Source organism: Dicentrarchus labrax, unplaced genomic scaffold (genome assembly GCF_905237075.1).
Source record: "Dicentrarchus labrax unplaced genomic scaffold, dlabrax2021, whole genome shotgun sequence".
Lineage (NCBI taxonomy): Eukaryota > Metazoa > Chordata > Actinopteri > Moronidae > Dicentrarchus > Dicentrarchus labrax.
Window position 1 is genome coordinate 23,812,508 of NW_026136708.1, and position 27,780 is coordinate 23,840,287.

At 39.0% G+C, this 27,780-nt stretch overlaps 2 protein-coding genes and 3 long non-coding RNA genes across 6 annotated transcripts in view; 3 read left to right on the forward strand and 2 right to left on the reverse strand.

Moving 5' to 3' along the window:
• The window catches only part of LOC127368435 (uncharacterized), a 180,533-nt gene that overhangs the window by 52,848 nt on the left and 99,905 nt on the right, over positions 1–27,780 (forward strand). The window lies entirely within an intron of this gene.
• Positions 308–14,981, reverse strand: LOC127368334 (NLR family CARD domain-containing protein 3-like). Of its 2 annotated transcripts, XM_051409002.1 has the most exons (14): positions 14,902–14,981; positions 13,059–13,161; positions 12,119–12,235; positions 11,615–11,728; positions 11,373–11,486; positions 11,126–11,239; positions 10,583–10,661; positions 9,683–9,911; positions 6,557–8,366; positions 6,299–6,472; positions 5,931–6,098; positions 4,311–4,469; positions 2,622–2,668; positions 308–2,209 (listed from the first exon to the last, which is right to left on the reverse strand). In XM_051409002.1, exons 2-14 carry the CDS (start codon positions 13,145–13,147, stop codon positions 1,644–1,646), a joined length of 3,780 nt encoding a protein of 1,259 aa, XP_051264962.1. In that variant the 5' UTR covers positions 13,148–13,161; positions 14,902–14,981; the 3' UTR covers positions 308–1,643. The 2 variants fall into 2 exon arrangements, with proteins under 2 accessions (XP_051264962.1, XP_051264961.1); XM_051409001.1 differs by lacking the exon at positions 14,902–14,981 and having other exon boundaries at positions 311–2,209; positions 13,059–13,175.
• LOC127368421 (uncharacterized) lies at positions 7,609–23,189 on the forward strand. Its single transcript, XR_007885719.1, has 2 exons — positions 7,609–7,743; positions 23,061–23,189. It is a non-coding gene; the product is annotated as an uncharacterized LOC127368421 (long non-coding RNA).
• Positions 16,610–17,949, forward strand: LOC127368444 (uncharacterized). The gene is made up of 2 exons (XR_007885832.1): positions 16,610–16,755; positions 17,155–17,949. It is a non-coding gene; the product is annotated as an uncharacterized LOC127368444 (long non-coding RNA).
• Positions 19,703–27,361, reverse strand: LOC127368373 (tripartite motif-containing protein 16-like). The gene is made up of 7 exons (XM_051409180.1): positions 27,158–27,361; positions 26,066–26,168; positions 25,819–25,953; positions 24,472–24,588; positions 24,258–24,336; positions 23,877–24,105; positions 19,703–21,340 (listed from the first exon to the last, which is right to left on the reverse strand). Exons 2-7 carry the CDS (start codon positions 26,152–26,154, stop codon positions 20,778–20,780), a joined length of 1,212 nt encoding a protein of 403 aa, XP_051265140.1. The 5' UTR covers positions 26,155–26,168; positions 27,158–27,361; the 3' UTR covers positions 19,703–20,777.

Here is a 27,780-nt window from a genome sequence, read left to right on the forward strand (position 1 = left end):
ATCTAGTTTCTAGCAAAGTGGAAAAAGTACTACTGGAATCACTTCACTACTCCCCAACACACTGTTCTTTATTAATCTTTTATTTATTTGTAACTTTTATTTCAGGACTTATTTATTTCTTATTATTGATGTCTTTATTCTTTTATTGATTGATGTTGAACACAGAACTGAGACTGAGCATAAGAAAGGTAAAGAGATCTGTGTTTACATTTATGATTCATTATAAAACTTACTTACTGCCAGCTCTTCCCACCTTGTCACAAGACCATATGAATTCGAACATCTAATTCATGTAAAGCACACTGACTCAAAATATACAAACATGACAGTGATAAGGTCATTTATATTTCAGTTTAATGTCTTGACACGTCTCAAACAGACAAATACATTACATAAAGTGTTTGTAATTATTATTCATAATGGGTAGCAGAATGAATATTGTCTACAATACAACATGTTTTTTTTTTTGCCTTTATTTGATAGATACAAATGAAGACAGACAGGAAAGGGGAGCATAGAGAGGGGATGACACGCAGCAAAGGGCCACAGGTCGGATTCGAACCCTCGGCCGCTGAAGCAAGGACTCAGCCTCAGTACATGAGTCGACTGCTATACCCACTGAGCTAACCGGGCACCCATTACGTGTTTTTAATGAATGCGTTTCTGACAGTGAGTGTGAATGATTGACAATTCAAGAAGAAAGAAAGCAGATTTTAAAGACGATGAGTTTCTGTTTAACACAAATTATATTAGTATTATTTCCAACATGTGTGATTATGAAGCATAACATAGTCTGTGTGTTGCTTTTTTGTTATCCCTTATTTACATGATGATATATATTTTATATGCTGTCTAATTAGCAGCCATTATGACAAACTCTGTTTAAATGTGTTCAACTGCTGCTCAAACAAAACTGCCAAAATGACCTCAATGCTAAGTCTGGCAGCAGCTGCTCGTGGCCAGTTAGCTTTGTTAACTCTGTCCACTGGCAGCTGTACTCCTGCTACTCTGAGCGGTAGTCAGTCTGTCACTCTGGCCGTGTTATCTCCTGTGTCTGTAGCCACATGACCACACCTCATGTAATTTTCTTGGAGGGGTGGAGTTAGCAGAACTTAGTAGGACAGAAGAAGTTAAAGGTGTATTCACATCATGTTTAGAAACACATCTCTAAAACTGGCTGTTTTTTAGGTTTAGGCAACAGAAACTCTGATTGAAGATTGCTGTCTTGGTTTAACAGTAACACATTGTACCTCGTGTCAAGTCACTTTGAAATTAAATCTGACCACAATCTGTCCCTAACCATAACCGAGTGCTAAAAGTGCCTAAATAACCACCAAAATGTTTAATACGCATTGGTACAAGTGGATATTGTAGCACAACAGAGCTTTTGGCAGCCAACAAATTAAATATGTCACCAGCAACATTTTACTTATTTACTCATTTTCATTCAGAATCACATTTGCAATATGTAATTTCTGCCACTAGGGGGTTTCCTACATAAAAAAAACAAACAAAAAAAACAACGTTTGATGACATGGTGAAGTAGCTCAGGATCGTGGGAGTTGTTGTTTTCACCATAGTTATATGTAAATATGTAAATGTAATTTGTAGGAGACAAAGTTCCTCCAGTCAGCATGAGACTCCTACAGTGAACACAGAGACACTGAGGACTCCAGTGACAACATCAAAGACTCCACCCCAAACCCAAACCCAAACCCAGGATAAAGAGGTTCAGTGAATGTGGTGTTGAAGGTGTGGAGGTGGATCAGTGTGTCAGAGGAGACTGTGTAGAAGGACAGAGTGCCAGCAGGACAGTCCACATACACTGCTACTCTACCGGAGGAGGAAGAGGAGGAGGAGGAGGAGATGGATATTACTCTATTATGGTGACCGATGGAGTAACCACCAGCGGAGCAGCTCAGACTCCAGGACTGATCATTTCTTCCAAACACACAGTCATCACTGGTTCCTCTCCGGCTGATTCCTCTGTAAGTCACTGCTACATCAACACTTCCTCTCCACTCGACCTCCCAGTAACAGCGACCAGTCAGACCATTTCTACACAGCAGCTGACAGCAGCAGTCAAATCTCTCTGGTTGATCAGGATATGATTGTTCTTTCTCTCCCACCAGTGTCACCTTCCTGTTGCTGTCAGACAGTCTGAGCTTTCTGTTCACTGTGTTTGGGTCCACTGTGAGTTCACAGGAATCTAATGGAGAGAAAAAGACACAACACAGCAGCAATTTATCATCTAACATTTGACGAAAGGGACGTTGACACCAAGAATCAAAACTAAAAATACGTCTATGTTCTAACTTTGTGAACCCAGATCCTTCTGATTTTCCTTTTGTTTATCTGCAACATTCAGCAGTAACAGCTCATCATTTTTCTACTCAACTGCAGATACAGCTGGAGCGTGTTTGAGCCACTGTGTAAAACATTATCATTCATTAGTGTGGATGCTAACCCTAACCCTAACATTGTTAGTGTTATAGTTATTAGTCTTGTTATTGACTGGCCTTTATTGACATATTCATAGTTATGAATATTATTGTATAGATTAATGTAAAGGTTAAATTGATTGTGTGATCTTGCAAAGCCATTTATCAGTCAAAACTTACACTTTCTTAGACCAGGTTTTAACATTGGCCGTCCACCATGGTCCACCCTGGAGAAGAAACACAGTCAGACAAGCATACTGTCTTTGATTATGTAAATGAGGACATTTAATAAGCTTCTCTCTAAAAGATTTTCCATCCAATGTGAGTCCCAACTGTTGTCTCAATTTGTCTTAACTGCTCCCTCAGTTCCCTAACTTCTGTCTTCAAGGTGACAAATAAGTGTGATGTAATGCTCACCACTGGCAGTGACTGTATTTTCATTGATTGACCATGGACCTTTTCTCTTGTAAAACAGAAAGTCTCTTACGGTGCACTGTAGCTTGTGCTAACTGTACTAGCTCCTGCCACTAGCTAGTTAGCTGTCCTATTAGCGGACCGCACAGACGACAAGCTCAAAGTACCGGGAGCGGTTTGTTTACGCCATTAGCACTACAAGCTGCTGGGGAGTGGGGCATAGAGTTTTAGAGTTGTGACGTAACCAAATCTATTGAATGGCTCTTTAACATGAACAGTGGGAACCAAGTCGCAGTTGAGCCAGTCTTTTAAACGGCTCTTTGAAAGGAACGACTCGGCTCCCTTCAAAGAGCCATAAATCCCATCTGTAGCAGGGCTGGAATAAGCACCATAGCCAGAGTGGTGTGACCGACCAACAAATCTGGGTTCAGCAACCTCCCAGTGGCCACGGCGCGGACCGAACACAGCCTCCGACATATATTGTATTGATAGGTCCGCAAATATTTGTTTTTGTGAAGGTGGAAGTTATTTATTCTGTGTCTTGAACAACAGCAATTGTGTGATGTTATACTGTGTTGATGTTTAATAATAATTGATAATGGAGAGTTGGTCCCAGTGCTAAAAGGACAAAAAAAAAAGTGATAGTGGTGTTTGTTCAGTTTCCAAAAACAGACAAGGATTATCTGGTTTAGAAAATCAGCTGAATAGAGTTTTGCATTGTTATGAACCTACGCCCAGACGTAACTGTTGTTTTGGGGATTTGGCGATGGAAAATGGATTAAATGCGTTTGCAAGAAGGAATGTGTTAACCTAATATTTCCACTTTAAGAAAAGGTGAGGGTGAGTCCACTGAAGCAGGTGGACTGGCAAAAGCATCTGCTTCGTTGATGATCTGACCTCTGGCAAATGTTAAAGCAGCAGCAATGAATGTTGAAAGACAACATTAAGAGATCAAGAGAAGAAGGATCATAGAAGTAGAAGTCGAAGAAGACCCATGTGTAGAAAACAGTATGCTGTGGTCAGGACATTATTTCAAACACATCCTAATAGATAGACTCCTGCCCCAGATACTCCCTCTCAAGATGAAGTGAACAGTAAGCCAATAGGAAATAGCACGAGAGAAGTGTGTGCAGGGTATGTTGAAATCAATTGAATCAAATTCGAGGAATGAACAAACAGTTAAATTGAATGTTGCTCAACACAGGGGCCGCTTAAACTCAGTAAAATATTTCAAATGATGACGCATTACACCTATATTGGCTCTGTTTTTTATCAGTAGTGTTCTGTCGAGACAAACCATAATCAACTGCCTTCAGAGATTACGGGTGAGACCCTTTCACTCCTTTGAGCAATTTTAAGATAACTTAATTGACTTTGAGGTCAATGGAGGACAAAAGATGAGGAGACATGAATTACAATGGTTGATCACAATCTGTGATCTGTTTTAGATCATACCTCAAAGTGTCCAGTCTCAGTCCAGCAGACAGGAGCTTCACTCCTGAGTCTCCAGGATGATTGTAGCTCAGGTCCAGCTCTTTCACATGGGAGGGGTTAGAGCTCAGAGCTGAAGCCAGAAGAGCACAGCCTTTCTCTGTGATCAGACAGCCTGACAGCCTTAAATGGGGACGTCACAATACCAGAAATGTAATAATTGATACCAATACCACTGAAATCCACAATTCTCTTTACCCAATACCACGGTACCACAGTTTACTTTAGTTCACCACTCTGAGATTTTCCACCAATCAATATCAGCCTACATGAGTCTCATTTTATCTGTGACGTGAATGGACTTGCAGATTTTTGTGATTTCAACACAGTCTGTGCATCTTGCTCATAGTTCAGTTTAAAAAAGCACACCATAAAGCATCTCTTCAGTCTCTGTTTCTATCATAGTTATAGTTCTGTGGATAATTTAAGGCTCACTTTGTATTGTGACGGTCCCCTGCATGGCTCTAATGTTTCCTCTTCCTTTTAAGGCAGCAGGTACTTGTGGGTTGGACCAATCGGCATAGCCGGAAGCACCTGGTCCCGGTGTTTCCCAGCTATAAAAGCCCCGCCTCTCTGGCTGACGGGGGCTCTCTTTCTATCTTATTATCATTGCTGGTATTCCGAGTAGTTGTGTTTTAGCATCCAACATTTACTTTTCATTATGCCTCACACTCATGCATACACACACTTTCACTACTGATGTTACTGACAAACACACCTCATCTTCTATTTAGTTCTTTTTCGGGTTGCATTTAGGTTGTTATGTTTAAATAAATTACTTATAATTTGTCCTTTCAACTGCGTCTCCACGTTTTTGTCACGGCTTCAGAGCCAGGTCGTGACAGTATTTATATCAACGTAAAAATCATAACAGATTAGTCCTCCTCTTCCTGCACCCTCTGGAAGTGCAACCCCTTGCCTAAACCAAACAGTTTATTTCCAACATGTGATCACAGTGAAAAGAGTTTCAGCATTTTTCTTTTTGATGACTCGAGGCAGAGCTTTCGCTGCAGCTGCCCTTGTTGCCATCTTCAGCGTGTTACGGGTGGTTCACACTACTGTGTCTGCATCACATGTGCGTGAAGGAATGTCTTGCTTTTTATTTCACCACCCAAAGTTTCCATTGCACGCTCTCTTGCTATCTCTCTCTCTCTTTCGGGTAAACGAACCACACGTCTGCTTTCTGGTTACTACTGTTCACATTTACGTACATATATGGTATTCAAATTTTCATTATTATGTTACATTATACAAGGAAAAGTGTATGTGGTAACATGGCAGCTTGACTACTACACTAGCTACACCGCTGACACACTCGGCCAGCGGTGTAGCTGCCACCCGCTGCTTAGGTGGCCAATGTGAATGAGCCATTATAGGTACTGAGAAAACACACTTTGTCACATTTTTACATCGACTAGGTACCCCAGTATTGGTATTCATGACATTCCTAGTCTGGAATTAAGAAAAGGCTGGTATGGCAGCATTTTAGATTATCATGTAGGAAGGAATCTTTACTGACATGATCATCACCAGAACGAAAAGAATTTAAATGCAAATCTCTTTCACAAACTGCTGATTTCTTACCTGAGAATCTGCAGTGTACAATGTGGACTCGCTAGTCCGCCAGACAGCAGCTTCACTCCTGAATCCTGCAGGTCGTTGTTACTCAAGTCCAGCTCTCTCAGACGAGAGGAGCTGAGAACTGAGGACAGAGCTTCACAGCTTCGCCATGACAGTCTGCACACACTAAGTCTTTAAAGAGATGTAAGTATATGAATCAATACTTAATGTGACTTACATCTGTGTGTGTAACATTTAAGGCAAAAAAATATTCATTTGTAAAACCATAGATTTCCACCATAGATTGAGCAAAGTAATTTCCCTTTTTTTATGTGTTTTAAAATAGAAGTTAATTTAAAGTTCTTTACAGATACAGATAGCGTAATCATGACCTGATAGTTTCCAGTGTACTATGTGGACTCTCCAGTCCAGAAGATAGCAGATTCAACCCTGAATCCAGGAGGTCGTTGTCACTCAGGTCAAGCTCTCTCAGAATGGAGGATTCGGAACAGAGTACTGAGGACAGAGCTTTGCAGCTTCTTCCAGTTAGATCACAACCTCTCAACCTAAAGAGGAATAAGAGGTGAAAAAGTTCAACAGCAAAAAATATGCTGTTTCAAATATTCATATCTAGTGATCCATCCACTTACAGAGCTTTGTTGGAGGCTTTGACCACTGGCAGCAGCCTCAGAAGAGCCTCCTCTGAAGCAGAGTATTTCTTTAGGTCAAACACGTCTAGATCTTTTTCTGATGACAGTAAGATGAAGACCAGAGCTGACCACTGAGCAGGAGACAGTTTATCTGCGGAGAGACTTCCTGACCTCAGGTACAGTTGGATCTCCTCCACTAGAGAATGATCATTCAGTTCATTCAGACAGTGGAACAGATTGATGCTTCTCTCTGGAGAGAGATTCTCGCTCATCTTCTTCTTGATGTACTTGGCTGTTTTCTGAGTGGTCTCTAAGGTACTTCCTGTTGGTTTCAGCAGACCTTGTAGGAGAGTCTGATTAGTCTTCAGTGAAACACCCAGAAGGAAGCGCAGGAACAAGTCCAGGTGACCATTTGGACTCTGTAAGGCCTTGTCCACAGCACCCTGGTAGAGGTGCTTTACTTTAGGTTTGTCTCTGAAGACTTTAGACAACTGGGATGTTGTTTGTTGTCCTGCCATCAGATTGACTCCAGAGTTGATGAATGTCAGATGGACATGAAGAGCAGCCAGAAACTCTTGAACACTCAGATGGACAAAGCAGAAAACCATGTCCTGGTACAGTCCCCTCTCCTCTTTAAAGATCTGTGTGAACACTCCTGAGTACACTGAGGCTGCGCTGATATCGATGCCACACTCTGTCAGATCTGATTCATAGAAGATCAGGTTGCCTTTCTGCAGCTGCTCAAAAGCCAGTTTCCCCAGAGACTCAATCATGTTCCTGCTCTCTGGACTCCAGTGTGGATCTGCCCCAGCTCTTTTGTTATACTTGAGATTCTTCACTTTAGACTGAACCACCAAGAAGTGGATGTACATCTCAGTCAGAGTCTTGGGCAGCTCTCCTCCACCACTGGTCTTCAACACATCCTCCAGAACTGTAGCAGTGATCCAGCAGAAGACAGGGATGTGGCACATGATGTGGAGGCTTCGTGATTTCTTAATGTGGGAGATGATTTTGCTGGCCTGCTCCTCATCTCTGAACCGCTTCCTAAAGTACTCCTCCTTCTGTGGGTCAGTGAACCCTCTGACCTCTGTCACCATGTCAACACAATCAGGAGGGATCTGATTGGCTGCTGCAGGTCGTGTGGTTATCCAGAGGCGAGCAGAGGGAAGCAGTTTCCCCCTGATGAGGTTTGTCAGCAGCACATCCACTGAGGTGGCCTCTGTAACATCAGTCAGTGCCTTATGGCTGTCAAAGTTCAGAGGAAGTCGACACTCATCCAGACCGTCAAAGATGAACACAACCTGGAACTCTTCAAACCTGCAGATTCCTGCTTCTTTGGTTTCACTAAAGAAGTGATGAACAAGTTCCACCAAGCTGAACCTTTTCTCTTTCAGCACATTCAGCTCTCTGAAAGTGAATGGAAATGTGAACTGTATGTCCTGGTTGGCTTTGTCTTCAGCCCAGTCCAGAGTGAACTTCTGTGTTAAGACTGTTTTCCCAATGCCAGCCACTCCCTTTGTGATCACTGTTCTGATTGGTTCATCTCTTCCAGGTGAGGCTTTAAAGATGTCTTCTTGTCTGATTGTTGTTTCTGGTCTATCTGGTTTCCTGGATGCTGTTTCAATCTGTCTAACCTCATGCTCGTCATTGACCTCTGCAGTCGCTCCCTCTGTGATGTAGAGCTCTGTGTAGATCTGATTTAGAAGGGTTTGATTTCCTGATTTAGCAATCCCCTCAAACACACGCTGGAACTTCTTCTTCAGATATGACTTAAGGTTATGCTGGCAGGACAAAGCTTCAGCACCAGTTCCTGAATAAACAAAATATAGCTGTCGGTAAACCTGATTTATGGAAACATTAAACAGAAGATAAACTTACATGTAGAGTTTCTGCTTAAAACAGTGATGTGATCCTTTTCATTTTGCCTAATGGTGACAGAGGCGTATTCATTGACAATAAGTCACTTTACTTACAGAAGACGAAATGTTTTTGGCCATATGACCCATATGATGGCATTGGAACAAGGAAGAAAGTGAAAATGAATTCAACACCAAAAAATTAGGGTACTGTCCATTAGCCGGACTCCTCTATCACACATTTTATTACATAATTAAAATGTAATATGTTAAATAAAATATTTGCATTTCAGGAAAGAATGCATGATTGCTGCATCTGGTGTTGCCACCACTACTGCTGCTCACAGGCACAGCTTTTAAAGGACCTAGCAAGGGTTTGTGATTCACATCTAAAGATATCATCCAAAATCGGTTGTAATTGAGTTCTGTGTTCAAAAGGTGGAGCTATTGTCAGTAGAATTATATGAATTTCTAATTGATCAATGACGTGTGCATTATCAGAATCTGAATTAGAATGAGATTTATTGCCAGGTAGGTTTTTACACATATGAGGAATTTGTATTGGTGCAATAGTGCTTAAAATATACAATGACAATATATATATAAATCACACAAAAATATACAAGAATACAGTACTTTTAAAAAAAATATTGATAAATAAACATAAGAAGAAAGACTTAATGTACAACATTCTAAAATTTGGTTGCAATCCAATTCAGTATTGAAGGGTCACCATTAAGCTCTTTGGGCCACGCCTTAAAAAAAAAAATTAACAGATTACAGACAAGTGTGTTACAGAACAGAACAGAAACCTTTAGGTCTTGTTAGGCTTCATCTAAATATGCCATGCACCAATTTTGGTGATGAAATTTGTTCCAAAAGAAGCAAACATTTTTGTACTTCACTAAATCCTATGAAATAGGTAATATGAATAGTATTACTATTATTATAGCGTTACTGTTCTAGAAAACCAACTGACTTGTATCTACAGCACTGACCAATGTCCTGTATCTACAGCCTCGTGTCTATAAGCCCTGCTCATCTATTATGTTACGTGAATCAATTAGACAGTAGAGATCATTGACCTGCATCTACAGCATTACCTATATAACAATAACATCATTATTCCCAAATTTGGTTGCAATCCAATTCAGCATTGAATGTCGGCCAGTTAAATGCATTGAACCAAAGGTTTGGTAATCAATTACAAACAAATGATACCCAAACACGTTTTCAACATATTTACAGCAATCTGTTAAAATCCTCTTACTGCTGTGCAGACAGTCAGCAAGCTCCTTCTGGTTCATTCTCCTCAGGAAGTGCAGTGTGATCTTCAGAAATGACTCTCTGCTGTTCCTCCTCTGCTCTTCATCCTCACCATCCAACACCTCCTCATCCTCCCTCTGACTCTCAGAGCGTTGTGGGTAATCTGGACTCAGAACCCTCTGGAACTTCTTTAGCTCGTTCTTCACAAAACTGACAATGTTTTCCTCAAGCAGCTGCAAAAGAATAATGTTCAAATTTAAATTATCAGAACAGAATCACATTCATCTGAAAAACTTATTCTGAAAGTGTATTTGTTTTCAAAAACAAGACAGTTTCAGTGACATAAAGCAGAAGGCAATGTAACAAGACACATTTAAATAGGATTTTAAATAATGAAATAAAATGTAAGATACAAATAAACTTAAGTGGGAATAATTAGTCCCAAATTTAACTTAACAATGGCAATGACCAACAGAAAAGCTCTAATCTTTGATTTAAACAATCTTATAGTTGAAGCCGATCTTAAAATTTCTGGAGTTATTAATATTATTATTGTAGTCATATAAATGTCCCTAAATTTAGGTCTTGAGTCCATGACTACACCAAAATATGTGGCCTGGTATGTGGTCTTTAATGTAATTATTATATGGAACTCCCCTGCTGATACTGTGATATAAATCTGTGTGTCATCTGCATAATAATGTTGCGATATTTCGTTTTCTTCCATAATCTGGGATAGTGGGAGCTTGTAGATGTTGAGCAGAAGGGGCCTGAGAATGAAACCTTGGGGAACTCCACGTGTCATTTTTTCAACCACATGGCAAAGCTGTAGGTGCAACACCAGTAGGACTAAAATGTCATTGTTGAAGTCAGCAATAGCAGCGCTATTAATATGTTTACACACCTTGAATATTGAGTCCAGGTCTGCTTGATGTTGTTGGGCAGACTGACCACTAGAGGCCACTGAGCTCTGCTTCTGATGTCTGTGAAAAACAATGTTGTGGGTAACATTAATTAAATTAAAATAAAACCACATCCTCTTGTGTTGTTTTTAGGGCTTGTTATCGGAGTGGAGGGAGGCCTCAGCAAGACCAGGTTGTTAAAAAGCAACTCATTTGTTTAAAGTTCTGTATAAGTGCAAACCAAATGTTATTGCACTTTTGTTCATATAGCATTACTTTTAAAATAAAACTGCACAATACACTACTTTTGAATTCACTATGAATTAACCGCAGAAAATCATGCAATTAATCATGATTAAAAATTTTAATCGTTGCCCAGCAATAGTTGTTTTATTATAATTCATGGTCGAAACAAGAAATTAACACAATAAATGTCAAATATTTTAGAAGAGGAAACTAAATCAAGAATAAAAACTCTGGACTAAAACATGATAGTCTTCTCAAAAGAGTTGAATAATGATAAATGGTTCTGTGTTCATTCTTACTGTTGTTCAACGGACATCTGTCCGTGTTTGAAGTCAACAGGTCGACCCTTTGAGTGGTCACTCTTCATGGACACACTGTCAGTTTCAGAGGGATCTGGTCTCTGCTGAGGGATCCTGTTTAAACACAGCACTGATAATTGCACCTATCAAGTAAATTCAACCTGGCTGCTTACATATTCCCTAATGTAATTTAAAACAAAATATAATTTTTGTCAGAGAAAGGCTTTTTACTGCTCCAAATGCTCACCCTGGAAGAGAAGACATCTGTCCATGTTTGAAGTCAACAGGTCGACCCTTTGACCGGTCACTCTTCATGGACACACAGCTGGTGTCAGAGGGATCTGGTCTCTGCTGAGGGATCCTGTTAAAACACAAAATTGATTAATGCATCTTTCAAGTAAATACTGCATGGATGCCTATATTCCCTAATGTAAGATATTTTGAAACAAAACTTTCTTTTTGTCAAAAAAATACTCTTGCAATGCTTACACTGGATGAGGAGACTTCTGTCTATGTTTGAAGTCAACAGGTCGACCCTTAGACCGGTCACTCTTCATTGACACACAGCTGGATATAGTAGAGTCTGGTGTGTGCTGATGAATCCTTCTCCAAACATATGACAATATGGAAATACAACATTTTCAATCTCATCAATGGTGAATACCAGACAGTTTCATTTCGTTTAAAAGTCTAGTCATTACTCTTGACTCAGACAACATTGACAACGACCTGTCTTTTTCCATCTAGAAATTAGAAATATCTACAAAGTGTGGTGCGTTATAAATGTGCTATATAAATAGAATTATTATTGTTGTTATATCAGGGGGCTGGTGGAATAATGGTTTATTCATATAAATGCTTTTCTTTTAACATCATATGAAAGGTTTGTGCTCTTTGATGACACAATGCTGCAGTATCCCGACTGAATAAACATGTTAATGAATACATATATTCAAATAAAGTCTTTCTGCACAATATATACTGAGCTCTCACATTTGATCATCAGACTGCCCTCCATGTTTGAAGTCAACAGGTCGACCCTTAGACCAGTCACTCTGCATGGACACACAGCTGGATACAGGAGAGTCTTGTTTCTGGTGTTTGAGCCTCCTACAAACACAGGACATACACTTTTTAAAACACTTATGTAAAGGGCTAGAAAACTGTCACAGAAAAAGTAAAAGTTGAAAAGTAATTTGGACAGTTCATTATGTGTAATTAATGTGTAAAAAAGGTAATACGTTTAATTTCTTTTTGCTGATTGTGTCTGAAATGGTAATGAGAATGCCAATTTCATTGTACTCTGTGTTACGTAGTGTGATATTCAAACAGGTCAGAGATGCCGCATAGTACTTAAAAGCCCTTAGAGGCAAAGGCTTTAGAATAAATCCTGTAGTCAAACTGAAAACTTGCTCAAGTTTACTACCTTTCTGTTTATACATAGAGATATCACTTAAGGGTTTATGGACACACCCCTCACTGTAATCAACCAGGCTAAGGGGGCAACGCTTGCATGCTCATTAACATATTATAAATTATGACTAGTGTCTTGTACAAATAACAGAAAATGCTTTTCTTTTAATTTAATAAAATGATATTTTGAAGATGACACACAGTTTCCACAGTAGTTTGACCTGTGTTGTTGTATGGTCATAAATATTGTGGATAAAATACTGCTGAAAGTGATGTGGAATAGATTCTGTAAGACAAATCCTGTACCCTCAGCTTTAAATTCCTACTTTGGATCATCAGACTGCTGTTCATGTTTGTAGTCAACAGACCGACCCTTAGACCTGTCTCTGTGCATGGACACACAGCTGGATACAGCAGAGTCTGGTCTGTGCTTTGAGTGTGAATAATGATGGTGCAGTGATCTGAGTGCTGAGCTCTGACATGGAGAAGAGTCATGGACAGTTAGAGATCCTCATCTCACCTCTGAGCTTTGGTCCTTGTGTCATGTTCCCCACACAGAGTGCTTTTAGAGGGAGGGACTCCCTCCTCTCTGTCCTCACACTGATTCATAGCAGAGCCCACACCTTCACACAGACACAACAACATGCTCATTCATTACATTGGAGGCTTTATTATTATCAAATATTAAATCCAACAGTTGTTGATGATAGTAAAATGATAAATCGCTGCCTTTGGTTGTCCTTTAATGCACTGCAGCTTGCAGCTGATAGTCGTGATTTAGAGATTGGACTGGAAATGACTTTACTGATCAGTAAAATAATACCTGTACTTGGAATAAAATGGAATAAATGCACAAAAATACATTAGTATCCAAGGTGGTGATACGATTGTATACAGACAGATACTTTCGGACAGATACTGTTTAATGCAGAAGATTACAGACAAATCTGACCGATTTTAGTTTTATATGCTATGATATAATATGATATACAGATCTGGATACATTTCCATAAACTTATACCTACTTACACCATACCACTGGATCTTTCCGGATATACCTTTTTGTCCAGTGATAATACAGTGGATGCACAAATTGTAATATTAGCATTTCTATTGTGCTTTTATAAATTTTATGAAAATATTTCATCTTTCTGTTTTTATGGTTCTGATAGAGTTGTTCATTTAGTTATGTCTATGTATCTTGGTGTTTTAATCACAGTCGATGATAAGGATGTTAGCACTGAAGTCTGTTAACATAAACCTTGAACCTTGATATTGCACATGAACAACATCAACTACAATAAAAAAAAAATAATTGAGAGACTGAGTAAAATCTTTCTGACTCAATACAAAATGCAGAGCTAGTAATAGAGAAAAACACTCATTACTGTTTATTTGTTGTTGATATTGATAGACTGTAGTTTATATGATATGACATTCATATATTTTTTATGTAGCACTGCTGGTGATTTCAAACTTTTCAATTATAAGTTTTAAAATAATAAACGAAAGGTTATTTTTGAAGAGAGATTGTTGCTTTGAACCTTTAATGTAACATACTCGGTAGTTTTGTTGTTAACAACTTCAAAATGTTTTTTGCTGGACTGTGGACAGTGAGTGTCCATAACCATCCTTCAAGGCGGTCCAATGAGTGACTCTTCAAACTGCTACCTAACTTATAATGTTATGAAAACAAACATTTTCCAAAAACAAATTGTGTTGAAACCAAAATATCAAATATTAAAGCCATCATGCTTTAACCCTTTTTAAAAACTTTTGAGTGCATTCTTCTTAAAAACAGATCACACTGACTGTAAAGGCAAGAGTTTAACTTAGTGATACCATGTAACTTTTCCAACACTGTTGTCTAAATATGCAACCAGTCAAAACTGTTTCTATACTGAGCTTATCAATAAAATTTCAAAATGCCAAATTTTGCAAATATCCCAAAACCACAGTCTCTCCCTAACCTTAACAAAGGGGTATTTTGCATCTAAACCAAACCGTAAACAGAACGGGAGGGTGCAAATCCTGGGCTCTGGATCCACCCCAACCACCTCCCTGTGTCGCAGTGCATTTCATGAAGCTCATTCGCTTAAAAAAACCCTAGTAACAAGCATTGCTAGCATGTATAAGACAGTGGCAGGACAGAGGTAACATTCACATTGACATACAATACTGTCTCTAAATAAAATCCACAGAGTGTCCATCAAAATACAATGCAGTAACACAACGCTGCATCGACACATTTAACAACAAACATTGTAAAAACATTGGTTAAGTTGCATTTGATGGTAAAAATAATCTGCATTAAGTCGACAACTAAAGGAGAAATGAATGAGCAGCTTCAACTTAAAACTCACCATAGAAGGTTTGAATGTCTGTAGATTCAGTCTCAACTCTTGGTATTGATCTTCAACTGAAGTGTTCTTTAAGGAAATATGATGACAGACCAGCTCCAAACTTTGAACTGAAGTCAAACATTAACAGCATGAATCCTTCAATAAAAAGGTCATAAAGATCTCCTGTAACAGCTATCAGCTAAGAGCTCAGAGCTCAAACCAAAATCATCCACTCCACTTCTATTTACACCAAATACAAATGATTATTCAAGAAGATTACTTGTACATTTTGTAACCCCTGTGGCATATGAACATATGAAGTGTGGCCTAAGTCAGATGACAGAAAGGACTTTATTGATGTCAGACATAAGCACAATGAAAAAAGATTTGCAGACCCAAATACAACCTGACCAAGACTGAGGGAGGAATCTGCAGAAAATGTACCTTCATTTATCTTAGAAAGATTGAAACATGTTCACTGTGACACTAAACAGCTTGTTAGCCTAAAGTCACGCACATACACTGTTAGCACGGATTTCCTATCTAATCAAACAATCAAGTACAATGTAATCAATACATTTAAGTTTGATTGCATTACTATCAAATGTAAGTATATTCTACTAATTAGAAGTAGAATATACTTACATTTGATAGCAATATAATGTGTGAATAATTTTAAGTTTAATGGGCTGGAATTCATAAGTTTTGGTCATGACCACGCCTCTTTATTTCCCGTCACAACAGAATTTGACTCTTGATAATTAGTGCTGCATTCATTTGTATTGGAAGTTTCGGCACTCCTGAGTTGGGAAGTAATTTTTCCGACTTTGTGGGAAATAATGTGGGAACAACATGGATGCTACAAAACAGATGTGTTGTATTTTAATATTTTTCAGAGTGTTACAAAGACACTGATAGCATACCAGTGGAGATTCACGTTATCAAACGTGCTGAGACGGTTTAAAGATTTATTTTGTCCCAGACTTGTTGCTTCATGAGTAACCTACATTCCCTGAAACCACAAAAATACTGACTTATTATCAGGGTTTGTGCTATGGTCATTCTACATGGACAGCAATTAACGTTAATATTCTATTGCACGTTATATCTAAGCAAAATGTATAGGTTATATTAATTTGAAGTTCAAATTAATTTTTGACTTGAATGCAGCATTTCTGTTGTCTCCCGCATTGTGTTCACCTGTTGCACCCCGGTTATCTGAATCTGGTGAGTGAGCGACCACACTGTGTTTTAATATTTGATTTTAGAGTTGCCACTGTGTGTTAGTTGGCTGTTTGAGGGTGAAAACTGTTTTAATCAGCTAAGATTATATGCTAACGTTCGTCACATTTTAGCTCCAGAGGAGAGAAAACAACATTTTAACCAGTTAAAGACATTTTCTCTCCATAGTCCATAGATTTATCTGCAGTGGCTGTTTGTGAGCAGTAAAAACGTTGTTTTAACCAGTAATATGGATATTTCCACTTGCTAGAGACTCGTTAGCTCGGAAGCTAATGGAAATTGCAGTTTACAGCAGTTAAATATAAAATATAAATATTTTCAACTGATATTCTTTTAGTTTTTTTGTTTTTCTCCTACTGTGCTGGAGAGTGAGCTGAAGTTTCCTGATTCTCCTCATGGATGCAGCCTGATTAATCTGCATTATTTTATAATTAATTTAACATGTTACTTTGACAGCCCTAAAAGTAATTAAAATCTGTGGGGAAGTCAATGAATGTATTTAATAACTATATGTGATTTAGTTATGTCCACTATCTTGCAGACCACGCAGCCAACAGACATAAGGTGCCTTTGTCTTCGGGGACTGCCAGTCATCTTCGGGGATGATCCCTCTGAATTCTTCAAACCTTCCCTGTAAGTAACTACATTTGTTGTAAATGATGCAGGTGCATTGTTTTAGTGATTAAAGGTCCAGTGTGTAATATTTATGTTGATTTATTAACAGAAATGTAAAATAATACATATAACTATGTTGTTAGTGCTATATAGTCACCCTATGAAACGAGTCGTTACGTGTTTATTACTTCAGATTTTGCATTTATGTGTACATATACCTCGGGTCCCCCTACACGGAGGCTGACATCTTCCGCTGCACAGTAGAGATTCGCCGCTACTTTGCCAAGCGAAGAAGAAGGCGGATGTGACGTAGGAGGCGGAGGAAGCCGTGTTTACTCATTTCTAATGGCTAACTTTGTTGTGTTTTGTTAGTTTGAGAAGTTATATTTATTCTCCTCGTCTGTTTCTTTCTGTCAGGACGCAAGTGACAAGGACTTGTACAGTCAGATGCGAGTGGGAATCATCTGCATTGACGAAAATCCTCAGCTCAACCCATCCAGAGTAGGCATCGTGTTGGAGGGGGTTGTGGTCATGGAGGAGCTGGCCAACCTACCACAGGCCTTCTGTGATCTTTTTGGACTGATTTATGCCTTGCACTTAGATTACCCTAAATGCATGAAAAACACCTTCCAGTTCATTCAGCAGGTGATGCTCAACCTGGGCAGAGGTGAGCTTGCACCAAAAATCCAAACACTGAAAAATCAACTCTCTGTCTAAAACAGTGTTCTGAAATATACCACTGTTCCAAATACCAGTGCTTGGTGCTGTTGCATGTCTAAAATACCATGTTTACTGTTTTGCACTGTTTGTGATATGATTTTAAGTATTTCCACTGTCTTTGTGTCTTTCTGATGATGATCAGATGATGGTATTTGTACTGATCTAGCAGTTTGGTTCCATCCGTATTGCTAGGCATGTTTTATGGTTTTATTGTGGTTTTATTATTAGCAGGACTTAGGGTCCTTGTAGTCCTCCAGCAATCCTGTCATAGTGGGAGCATGGAAGACACTGGCATTGTGCACATCAAAGCTAAAGTTGTGGTTCCACTTTCCAATTCGTGCATGTAGAGAGCAGCAGAAGTTAAAAGAGAAGAGGCAGTCTTCTTTCGCTTCTAAAATATGTTATATACTGCCAGGGTCAACCAAGAACAAATAATATGTTTTAAAAATGTTTCCTGTGCCCCAAGTTAAAATAAAACATGAAAAGAATGTACTTTTGTGTTTTGCTTTTTATTTTCTTAATTTAGAATTTCTGGTTTAAAACAGTTTAATGAAATGTAATTTTGTTTTTTACAATTAAGATACAAGGTGGAGTAATTGGGTAAATTAACATTACAAGTGATTTCAAGTGAAATCAACTTGGAGGTTAGTGCATTGGGCTTTCAATTTTAAGTGGAATAAATGAGCAATGAAATTAATATTACAAATGATTTTAAGTTAAATCAACTTGGAGGTTAGTGCATTGAACTTAAAATTTTCATGAAAGATTAATTAATTTTTTTTCCTCAAATTTTTTAAGTAAACTCAACTTATCTGGGTTTACAGTGTAATGTAGAGTCATAGTGACAATATGAGTGTGAGTGTTTCTGAGCAGCGTCCAGGATTCTGCTGAGAGACCGAAGCCTCACATGAATATCTAGTAGATCCAGTTATTATTTTAGATTATTATTACAATCTTAGTTAAATCAATAAAAGGAAATACAACATAATGAGGAGGGTGGTGGTGGAGGGAGCTGCAATGGCTAACATTTCTGCTCAAGGATATCAATGATTAAATTATATTTTTGAGCAGTAGCCTGCCAATCTGTAGTTCATCCATACTAATAATCAGCAAAGCAAATAAAATGAGAACAAAACTTTTATAAGACAAAAACAGAAAGAGAAAAGTCTAAAATATCAAACATACACAAAATGTCAAATCAAATACAGTCCAGGGAACATGAGACACTGGATCTACTGGAGCGAGGCTGAATGGTGGAGATGATCCTGGATCATTGGCATCAACGACATCACATGAGATTCTAATATCTTATATGAAGCCAAATGCCATACACCTGATTGTTATTATGTTGTTCTATAATTATTCAATCATTATCTTTAATTATCTATAACTTCTGCAAGCCACAATCTTAAACTTAATTTCTGCCACTGTGGAATATGTTTACAATCATTTGTATATAGGCTCTTATTATATTTCTATTTCCATTTTTATTTTTATCCTTACTTTCACTAATATATATTTCTATACATAAGTTTATATTGTGTTAGATATTGTAATATACGTATAATTTCTATTCTTTAGCATGTGTTATTAACAAAGTAACAAACAAATTACCCCAGGGGATCAATAAATATTTCTGATTCTGATTCTGAATTCTTCACAGCTTTGGTACCCTCACTTTAAACCCTCTCGCTTAAATATTGCATTTTCTTTTGTTACTATAAAAACTAGACTGTCTTCAAAATTGCAATTTGGACAGAGTAGAAATTACAGACTTATTGAGCATTTGTAAAATGCGCTGTTGTAGTACCTGGCAAACTACATCTCACTTATGTGAACTAAAATACGACATAATCAAATTTCAGGTAATTCATTCAGTAATTTTGTGGGAAAAAATGTTCGTCAAAAAGAGACAATGAAATTATAAATTAAAAGTTCTTTGAATTGTGTTTTTTGCTATAAATTGTTTACTGTTTGTAAGGAAGGACTGTTACAGTCACACATGTAAAACAAAGCTGAGGGTAATACAACAGTTTCTTTGTCATTCCTCAGTTTACCTCCCACCAACTCACTCCAACCTCACCCTCTAACCCCTGGCATGATGAACCAAGGCAGAGTACATAAATAAAACACAGAAACATGAAAAGGGACACAAAAATATTACACATTAGCAAAACTTCAAGTGCAACCTATGCATTCCTCCCAACCTCATCCTGTTCACCATTATCGACAAAAATCAACAGCATTCAAATACAAAATAATTATTTTATTATATTATGCAAAAACAAACAAACTGAACATATGATGTACATCTGATATGTTGTTTCAAATTCTCTCATCATGATTTTGTCCTTATGAAAGAGCTTCTGCAGGAGTAACAGGAATATGATGTAATTTACTGACAACATTAAATGTAATACAAGAACAAATATACATAATTAATATTGTTAAGTTGAGCTGCAGGCCGCGCCCCTCTCTGCCTGAGTACTTCAAGTGTGTCTCCCAGCCTGAGGGCAGCGGACTGAGTGTGCACCAGGTATTTGGTGATCAGGGGAGTTTGGAGTCATTTCACTTGCGGCATGGTGGGAGGAAGCAGTGTGACAAATGGTTAGAGACTGACCTGGAGGAAAGAGACTGCAGGACTGAAGAAGGAGCCGGTGAGCTTTCATTTAGTAATTTTAGGTTAAAATATGATGTATTAAGAAGTCATGTGATTTAAGTGAAAGTTAAAATGATATAATTTATATAAGAGTTAAGAAATGTGGTGTACCTTAAAAAAGTAATTTTGATAAATGTGATTTATGTGTATTCAAAAGCTGTAAAAGCTGCTAAAGATCATTAAGTTAAAATTGTCATTTAACAGTACTTTAAAATGTGTCTAATTTATTTTTGGGTACTTTTAAATGTTGGTTTATTACCTATTTTTGAGATTCCTTTCTAGTAGGTAAAAAAATAAGTATTTGAGTTTGGATTATGGAGATTTATGGTTTCTACATTTTCTTAAAGACTGTTTGTGTTTGTGTCTAAGGTTTTTCACCTGCTTTTGGCATTGGCAAATTTCAAATAAAGAAAGAAAAGAAAGAATGATGAGCTTTGTCCTTGAGTGAAATCCAGTTGGAAAATCTTCAGGAAGCAAGCTGCCTTTTCAAGAGGGGGGTAACTGCAGGTCAAACCTCACAAAAGTGAGGGCCACTTGACAGATATAAAAAAGGAACACATATAGATGTTTAAAACAGGAAAAGTGTTTTCTATTCCATTAGATGAAAGAAATTGTTGGTGTCTGAATATCAGATATAGGCAAAAATCCTAGATTTGTCCTCCTACAGCTCACACAGAGACACAGAACCAGATGACCGAATGCCAAACCCAATCCCGATCCCGAACCCAGGATAAAGAGGTTCAGTGAATGTGGTGTTGAAGGTGTGGAGGTGGATCAGTGTGTCAGAGGAGACTCTGTAGAAGGACAGAGTGCCAGCAGGACAGTCCACATACACTGCTACTCTACCGGAGGAGGAGGAGGAGGAGGAGGAGGAGCGGCGAGGGAGGTCTGTTACTCTGTCATTGTGCCAGACAGAGTAACCACCACCAGAGCAGCTTAGAGTCCAGGACTGATTATTTATTCCAAACCTGCAGTCGGCACTGTTTCCTTTCCTTCTGATTCCTCTGTAAGTCACTGCTATATGAACGGCTCCTTCCCACTCGACCTCCCAGTAACAGCGACCAGTAAGACCATTTCTACACAGCAGCTGACAGAAGCAGTCAAACCTCTCTGGATGATCAGGATATGGCTGATACTCTCTCACTGTTGTCACGTTCTTGTTGTCGTCAGACAGTCTGAGCTTCCTGTAGGCAGTGTCTGAGTCCAGTGTGAGTTCACAAGCAACTGATGGAGAAAACAAGACACAATATGGAAGCAAATAAATCAACAAAAGAAACTCTCATTTTCCTAAACCTTAAGAGTAATCAGGTTCATTTTACTGAACAACTGTTCAATGTGTTCATTGACTCAAAAGAAAAACATGAGAAATTATGTTTGCAAAGTTGGGCAACTGGGACTCAGGAGGTATGAGGGTTGTTCTAGATCTAGATATTCCCTCCCAACATTAAACAACATTTCAGACACAAGCTTTAGACTTGAGCTGTAGTACTCGATATGCAGATCTGGGACCCAAGAAATGTCTTTGTCTCAGATCCACTTGTTTGCACTCTGAAAGCAGGTATTGATTTAATTTAAAAATCCACCTATAATGGGTATCGACATTGGTAATCATGAATACCAGGCGGCCAATCAATGACACTTGGCAATTGCATGCTTGGCTGCCAAAACCATCTGACTGGCAATAGCAAATGCATTCTTTTTTTTCTGTCGATTTCTGCCTCTTAAAACGAAGTTTTGCTCATGGTGGGAATTTTTTGGTTTTCTATCAATAATTTTACAAGGAATGCGATCTAGAGATGTGTCCTTCTTTTTAAAGTTATTTTTTTGGCCTTTTATGGGCTTTATTAGATAGTGTCAGCTGAAGATTGACAGGAAAGGGGGATAGAGAGAGAAGGGATGACACACAGTAAAGGGCCACAGGTCACCCGGGCCGCTGCAGCAACTCTATACATGGGTCTCCAGCTCTACCGACTGAGCTAACCAGGAGCCTGAGATCTGTCCTTCTGTTTGGCAATATTCAAATAAAATAACTGAAATACATTTTTTATATTTTCACCACTTTACTTTGCCTGAGGCAGCAGTTTCCATTGGCGCTACAATTTCTAAATAGTAGAACTTCCATATTCTTATACATTAGAAAGTTGTGAGATCAGATGAAAAAACTTTTCTTAAGATTTCAAAGATCCTTGTGTTTTTCCAGGCTGTTCAAAGAGAGAAGTGTCCTGGTCACCATATAGATTTCACTGTGATATTGGCCTTACAGCTGTGGCTATAGTTGCACTAAATATTAAGATTAAGGCAGCTCTGTGTTTGCAGTGATAATTTTTTTGAAAAGAATTATGTGAAACCATATTGGACAAATACTGTCCTGGTACAGTCCTCTCTCCTCTTTAAAGATCTGTGTGAACACTCCTGAGTACACTGAGGCTGCTCTGATATCGATGCCACACTCTGTCAGGTCTGATTCATAGAAGATCAGGTTGCCTTTCTGCAGCTGCTCAAAAGCCAGTTTCCCCAGAGACTCAATCATCTTCCTGTTATCTGGACTCCAGTGTGGATCTGTCTCAGCTCCTACCTCATACTTGATGTTTTTCAGTTTAGACTGAACCACCAGGAAGTGGATGTACATCTCAGTCAGGGTTTTGGGCAGCTTTTCTCCCTCTCTGGTCTCCAACACATCCTCCAGAACTGTAGCAGTGATCCAGCAGAAGACTGGGATGTGGCACATGATGTGGAGGCTTCGAGATGTCTTAATGTGGGAGATGATTTTGCTGGCCTGCTCCTCATCTCTGAACCGCTTCCTAAAGTACTCCTCCTTCTGTGGGTCAGTGAACCCTCTGACCTCTGTCACCATGTCAACACACTCAGGAGGGATCTGATTGGCTGCTGCAGGTCGTGTGGTTATCCAGAGGCGAGCAGAGGGAAGCAGGTTCCCCCTGATGAGGTTTGTCAGCAGCACATCCACTGAGGTGGACTCTGTAACATCAGTCAGGATCTCAGTGTGGTGGAAGTCCAGAGGAAGTCGACACTCATCCAGACCGTCAAAGATGAACACAACCTGGAACTCTTCAAACCTGCAGATTCCTGCTTCTTTGGTTTCAGTAAAGAAGTGATGAACAAGTTCCACCAAGCTGTACCTTTTCTCTTTCAGCACATTCAGCTCTCTGAAAGTGAATGGAAATGTGAACTGTATGTCCTGGTTGGCTTTGTCTTCAGCCCAGTCCAGAGTGAACTTCTGTGTTAAGACTGTTTTCCCAATGCCAGCCACTCCCTTTGTCATCACTGTTCTGATTGGTTCATCTCTTCCAGGTTTAAAGATGTCTTCTTGTCTGATTGTTGTTTCTGGTCTATCTGGTTTCCTGGATGCTGTTTCAATCTGTCTGACCTCATGTTCATCATTGACCTCTGAGGTCCCTCCCTCTGTGATGTAGAGCTCTGTGTAGATCTGGTTCAGAAGGGTTGGGTTTCCTGCTTTAGCGATCCCCTCAAACACACACTCGAACTTATTCTTCAGCTTAGATTTAAGTTTACGCTGACACATGAAATATTCTGAAGAAGAAAAAAGAAAATCTTATATATACATTCTTAATACTGGCTTTATATATTTGGTCCTCCTATTAAGTCTTATCAGCTCATCAATGGACCATAAAACAATATACAGATGTGTGCATCATATTAACAGCAGTTTTATATGTAAACTTCTCCCATTTTGCCCCCATTTCCTCTTTCCTTCATGTTCAATCTGTTAATATCTTCTTACTGCTCTGCAGACAGTCAGCCAGCTCCTCCTGCTTCATTCTCCTCAGGAAGTGCAGTGTGATCTTCAGAAATGACTCTTTGCTGCTCCTCCTCTGCTCTTCCTCCTCACCGTACAACACCTCCTCATCCTCCCTCTGACTCTCCAAAGATTCTGGGCCAACTGGACTCAAAACCCTCTGAAACCTCTTCAGTTCATTTTTCACAAACCTGACAATGTTGTCCTCAAGCAGCTGGAACAGAACAATACGTTTGTCAGACTACCAAAAGCTGATCATTTGTCACAGACTGTAAGCCTGCTGGTCTAAAGAGTGCATCATGGAGACTGTAACAGTAGGACCAGTTTGTTGGGGTTTGGAGTAGCTGTGTTTGTGCATTTACACACCGTAAATATGGATTCCAGATCTGTTTGATGCTGCTGGGCAAACTGACCACTAGGAACATTTGAATTGTCTTGATGAACTCTGTGGAGGAATAACAAAAACACACAGAAATAGAAACATGTTGCAGTGTGTTTTTCCCTCATGAATCCTAATAGAAACAGATGTTAATAGCCAAGTATGAAACCTTGGACCTGTTTTCTTTTCACACCTTCATACCTCTGCTCAAAACAGGTATATCGCTTGGCCAAGTTTTCCTTATCTTTGAAGAAAAATGGTTGATCCATCGATCTGTCACTCTTTATGGACACACAGGTGGGTACAAGACACTGGATCCTGTGAGAAACAAGGAATTGACAATATAGCTCACCCTTAGTTGTTGAGGACAAACTCATCCACACAGCAACCCGAAGAAAGTTTAGTCAAAACCACTTTTGTCAAAAGAAAACTTTATTTCCAGATACAGTATGTTATATTTGATTTATATATCAGGCACCATTGTGGTAAGCACAGGTGCCCATTGCTGCTCACACTGCTCACTCTCAACTAAGTCGGAATCAACTGGTAAACTGGTTCAACGATAACAACCTATCTCTCAATGTGGAAAAAAAAAAAGAGATGGTTGCTGATGTCAGGAACACACCAGCCAACCACTCGCCTCTGCTCGTCAGTGGTTCCAGAGTTGAGAGGGTCAAGAGCACCACATTTCTCTGTGCATCTCCAACAACCTCACCTGGTCCCTCAACACCAACTCCTCCTGCTGAGCCTGAAAAGAGCCAGCCAACCACCATCCATCCTTAGCACCTTCTACAGAGGCGAGTGTCTAGAAAGTGTCCTGACTGGCTGCATCACTGTGTGGTATGGTAGCAGCAAAGAAGTGGAACACAAGACCCTGCAAAGTGTTGTTAGAACAACTGAGAAGATTATAGAGGTTTCTCTCCCCTCCATCGAGGACATCTTTCAGAGGCCCTGTGCACAGAGAACCTCTTCCATTGCAAAGGACCCCTCCCATCCCTCACACAGACTGTTTGCAAGGTTTGAATGGGGTTGCTATCTTGGGTGATGCCTATAAATCCCTGACATGTTAACTTTAGATTAAACACTTAATGTTTTCAAAGTGTGTTTGAGAGCATTGGTCTGGTTTAGAATTTGGATAGTCAACTAGTAGACAGTTATTATGATGGAGCATAAAAACCAGTTTGCAGTTATTTAAAAGAATCCAGCAAAGCACCTATGGCAAGGTTTCAAATATTGCTAACTGAGAAATATTTTTTTCTCTCTCCAATTAATACCAAATAGATGCCACTGTGATATCTGCCTTAGCTCACCATGCACCCCTACCTGCTTTCTTAATAAATTCAGTGGCATCGTCAACAGACATAAAACAAGAGGAAGGATGCCAAAGGGAGGGGACTATTGCATTACTGTATGTTTTGGGCTTCATTATTGCGAGGAGCAGATAAATCAATGATTTTTCTCAGAATATAGCTATAGAGTAGCTACACCTAAAGGATTAATGTGGGACCTCATCTCAGGAGAGATGGATAATGCATTTTACATTCTTACCATTGATTAGCAGAGTAGAGTCCATCATTGAACTTCATAGGTGTGTCCATAGACCAGTCACTCTTAATGGACACACAGCTGGGTTCAGGTCCAGGTTCAAGTCCAGCAGAGTCTGGTGTGTTCTGCTGCTCTGGGCTTCGACACAACACACACAGAGCTTTGAGTGTGAATAATGATGGTGCAGTGATCTGAGTGCTGAGCTCTGACATGGAGAAGAGTCATGGACAGTTAGAGATCCTCATCTCACCTCTGAGCTTTGGTCCTTGTGTCATGTTCCCCACACAGAGTGCTTTTAGAGGGAGGGACTCCCTCCTCTCTGTCCTCACACTGATTCATAGCAGAGCCCACACCTTCACACAGACACAACAACTTCAAATAATAATAATAATAAAGTTTTACATCTGCTGTTTGGCTGAAGAAAGACTGAAAGATTGAAAAGAAATGTGTTTCAGCTACTGGAATTTTTCTACATGACTATTATTTTTTCTTTATATGTAAATGTTACAGTTTAATACTCATTATTAGTAGTATCATTATCACTATACGATGATAAACTCAGTCTGAACTTTAAGCTGCTTAAAATATATATTTTAAAATAAAACAACTCCATTAAAGCAACAAAATATGTCTTTATTTTGTCAAAAATGTATGTACTACCTTTTTCTGGCTTAAAATGTAAAATCTCAAAGCAATTAAAAACCTTTACTTCCTTAGGTCTGACATTTTTAACTGAATTGAATCCTCACTTTATTGTATATATACATATATCTATATTAAAGATACCAAAAAAAATAAATAAATTGTAGCTTGTGGTGTTGTCACTTTTATCCCTAAGCAAACTAATTCAAACAGGGGAGCACATTCAGTTAGCTGCTTTATTAGACCTTGAATCACTTCATGAACTGACCTATGGTCACTACCTTACATCAGAATTACTGAAAACTTTTGTGGTTTTATTCACTCGAGGCAGAAGGTTGTTTTCATCTGTAACTCCACACAAACCTGGATGAATTAAGGCCAAAGTCTTCAACAATGAGCTGACATTTGAGCCTGTGAGCTTTGTACTCTGAGTGTGTGTGTGTATGTGTTGTGACATGTTAGCTAACACTGGCTATGTACTGTACCATTTATCGATGTTATATGCATTTAGTCATTTAGTCCTATACAGCCAAAAAAGTTATTTTCATTTCAACAAGAAAAGGTCAACCAGTGAGGCGAGTGAAGTTCACATTAGTGCAGCATGAAACAAAACAGATCACAAATACAAAAAACTGACCTAGACACAAGTTAATGGTTATTCTACAGGATAGAAACAGACCTCTAGACTTGATAAATGTACCTGTTCAGAAGATCATTTATGTCCCGTTGGAAAGTGTTGAGTTCTTGTCAATGTTAAGGGCAGCTTTTAGATAAATAACTGCTCCACTGACGGCTGAAAAGTAAAAGCAGACGTAGATGCTCGGATAAAAATCTTGCTGGCATCATCAAGAAGTAAGATACAGAAAACAGCTTGTTACAGTAAATTAAAAAAGCAGAACTATTCAGAATGGGAAGTAAAACCAACCAGCAGCTCCGCAGCAACCAGACAAATAGAGGAAACGGGGAAAAGAGTGTCCTTTTCTCAAAAAACAGGAAGCATTTTAAATGCACTGGAGGTAAAGACAATTCACTCATTATCATCAGCTTAATGTGGAGAACAGAAGGACAAAATGTACAATTTATTGAATCTTTTATGAAAAAAAAAACATGTTTACATGATAATGTTACAGCCTCCGCCGCTGGTTGTCGTTTGGTGTATATTCATTGTGGTGTTTCATGTGATTCCCTGTTGAGGATTGGTCCTTCTGGAGCAGAGACCGCCTACTTCCTGGTTGCTGTCCCCTGGCATCTGTGATTGGTGTGGCTGCGATTCCACTGAAGCTACCAATCAGGAGTCTTCAACCAACCCCAGCTGCACCTAAA

What these genes read in the sequence shown, in the direction of transcription:
- LOC127368334 (XM_051409002.1), bottom strand. Translation starts at nt 13,147, where the DNA reads ATGAATCAGTGTGAGGACAGAGAGGAGGGAGTCCCTCCCTCTAAAAGC. An exon ending in ACAAGGACCAAAGCTCAGAG is followed by an intron (nt 12,236 to 13,058) that starts GTGAGATGAGGA and finishes CTGTGTTTGTAG; the next exon opens with GAGGCTCAAACACCAGAAAC. An exon ending in ACCTGGACTCAATATTCAAG is followed by an intron (nt 9,912 to 10,582) that starts GTGTGTAAACAT and finishes ATTCTTTTGCAG; the next exon opens with CTGCTTGAGGAAAACATTGT.
- LOC127368373 (XM_051409180.1), bottom strand. Translation starts at nt 26,154, where the DNA reads ATGAATCAGTGTGAGGACAGAGAGGAGGGAGTCCCTCCCTCTAAAAGC. An exon ending in TATACCTGTTTTGAGCAGAG is followed by an intron (nt 24,337 to 24,471) that starts GTATGAAGGTGT and finishes ATTCCTCCACAG; the next exon opens with AGTTCATCAAGACAATTCAA. An exon ending in ATCTGGAATCCATATTTACG is followed by an intron (nt 24,106 to 24,257) that starts GTGTGTAAATGC and finishes GTTCTGTTCCAG; the next exon opens with CTGCTTGAGGACAACATTGT.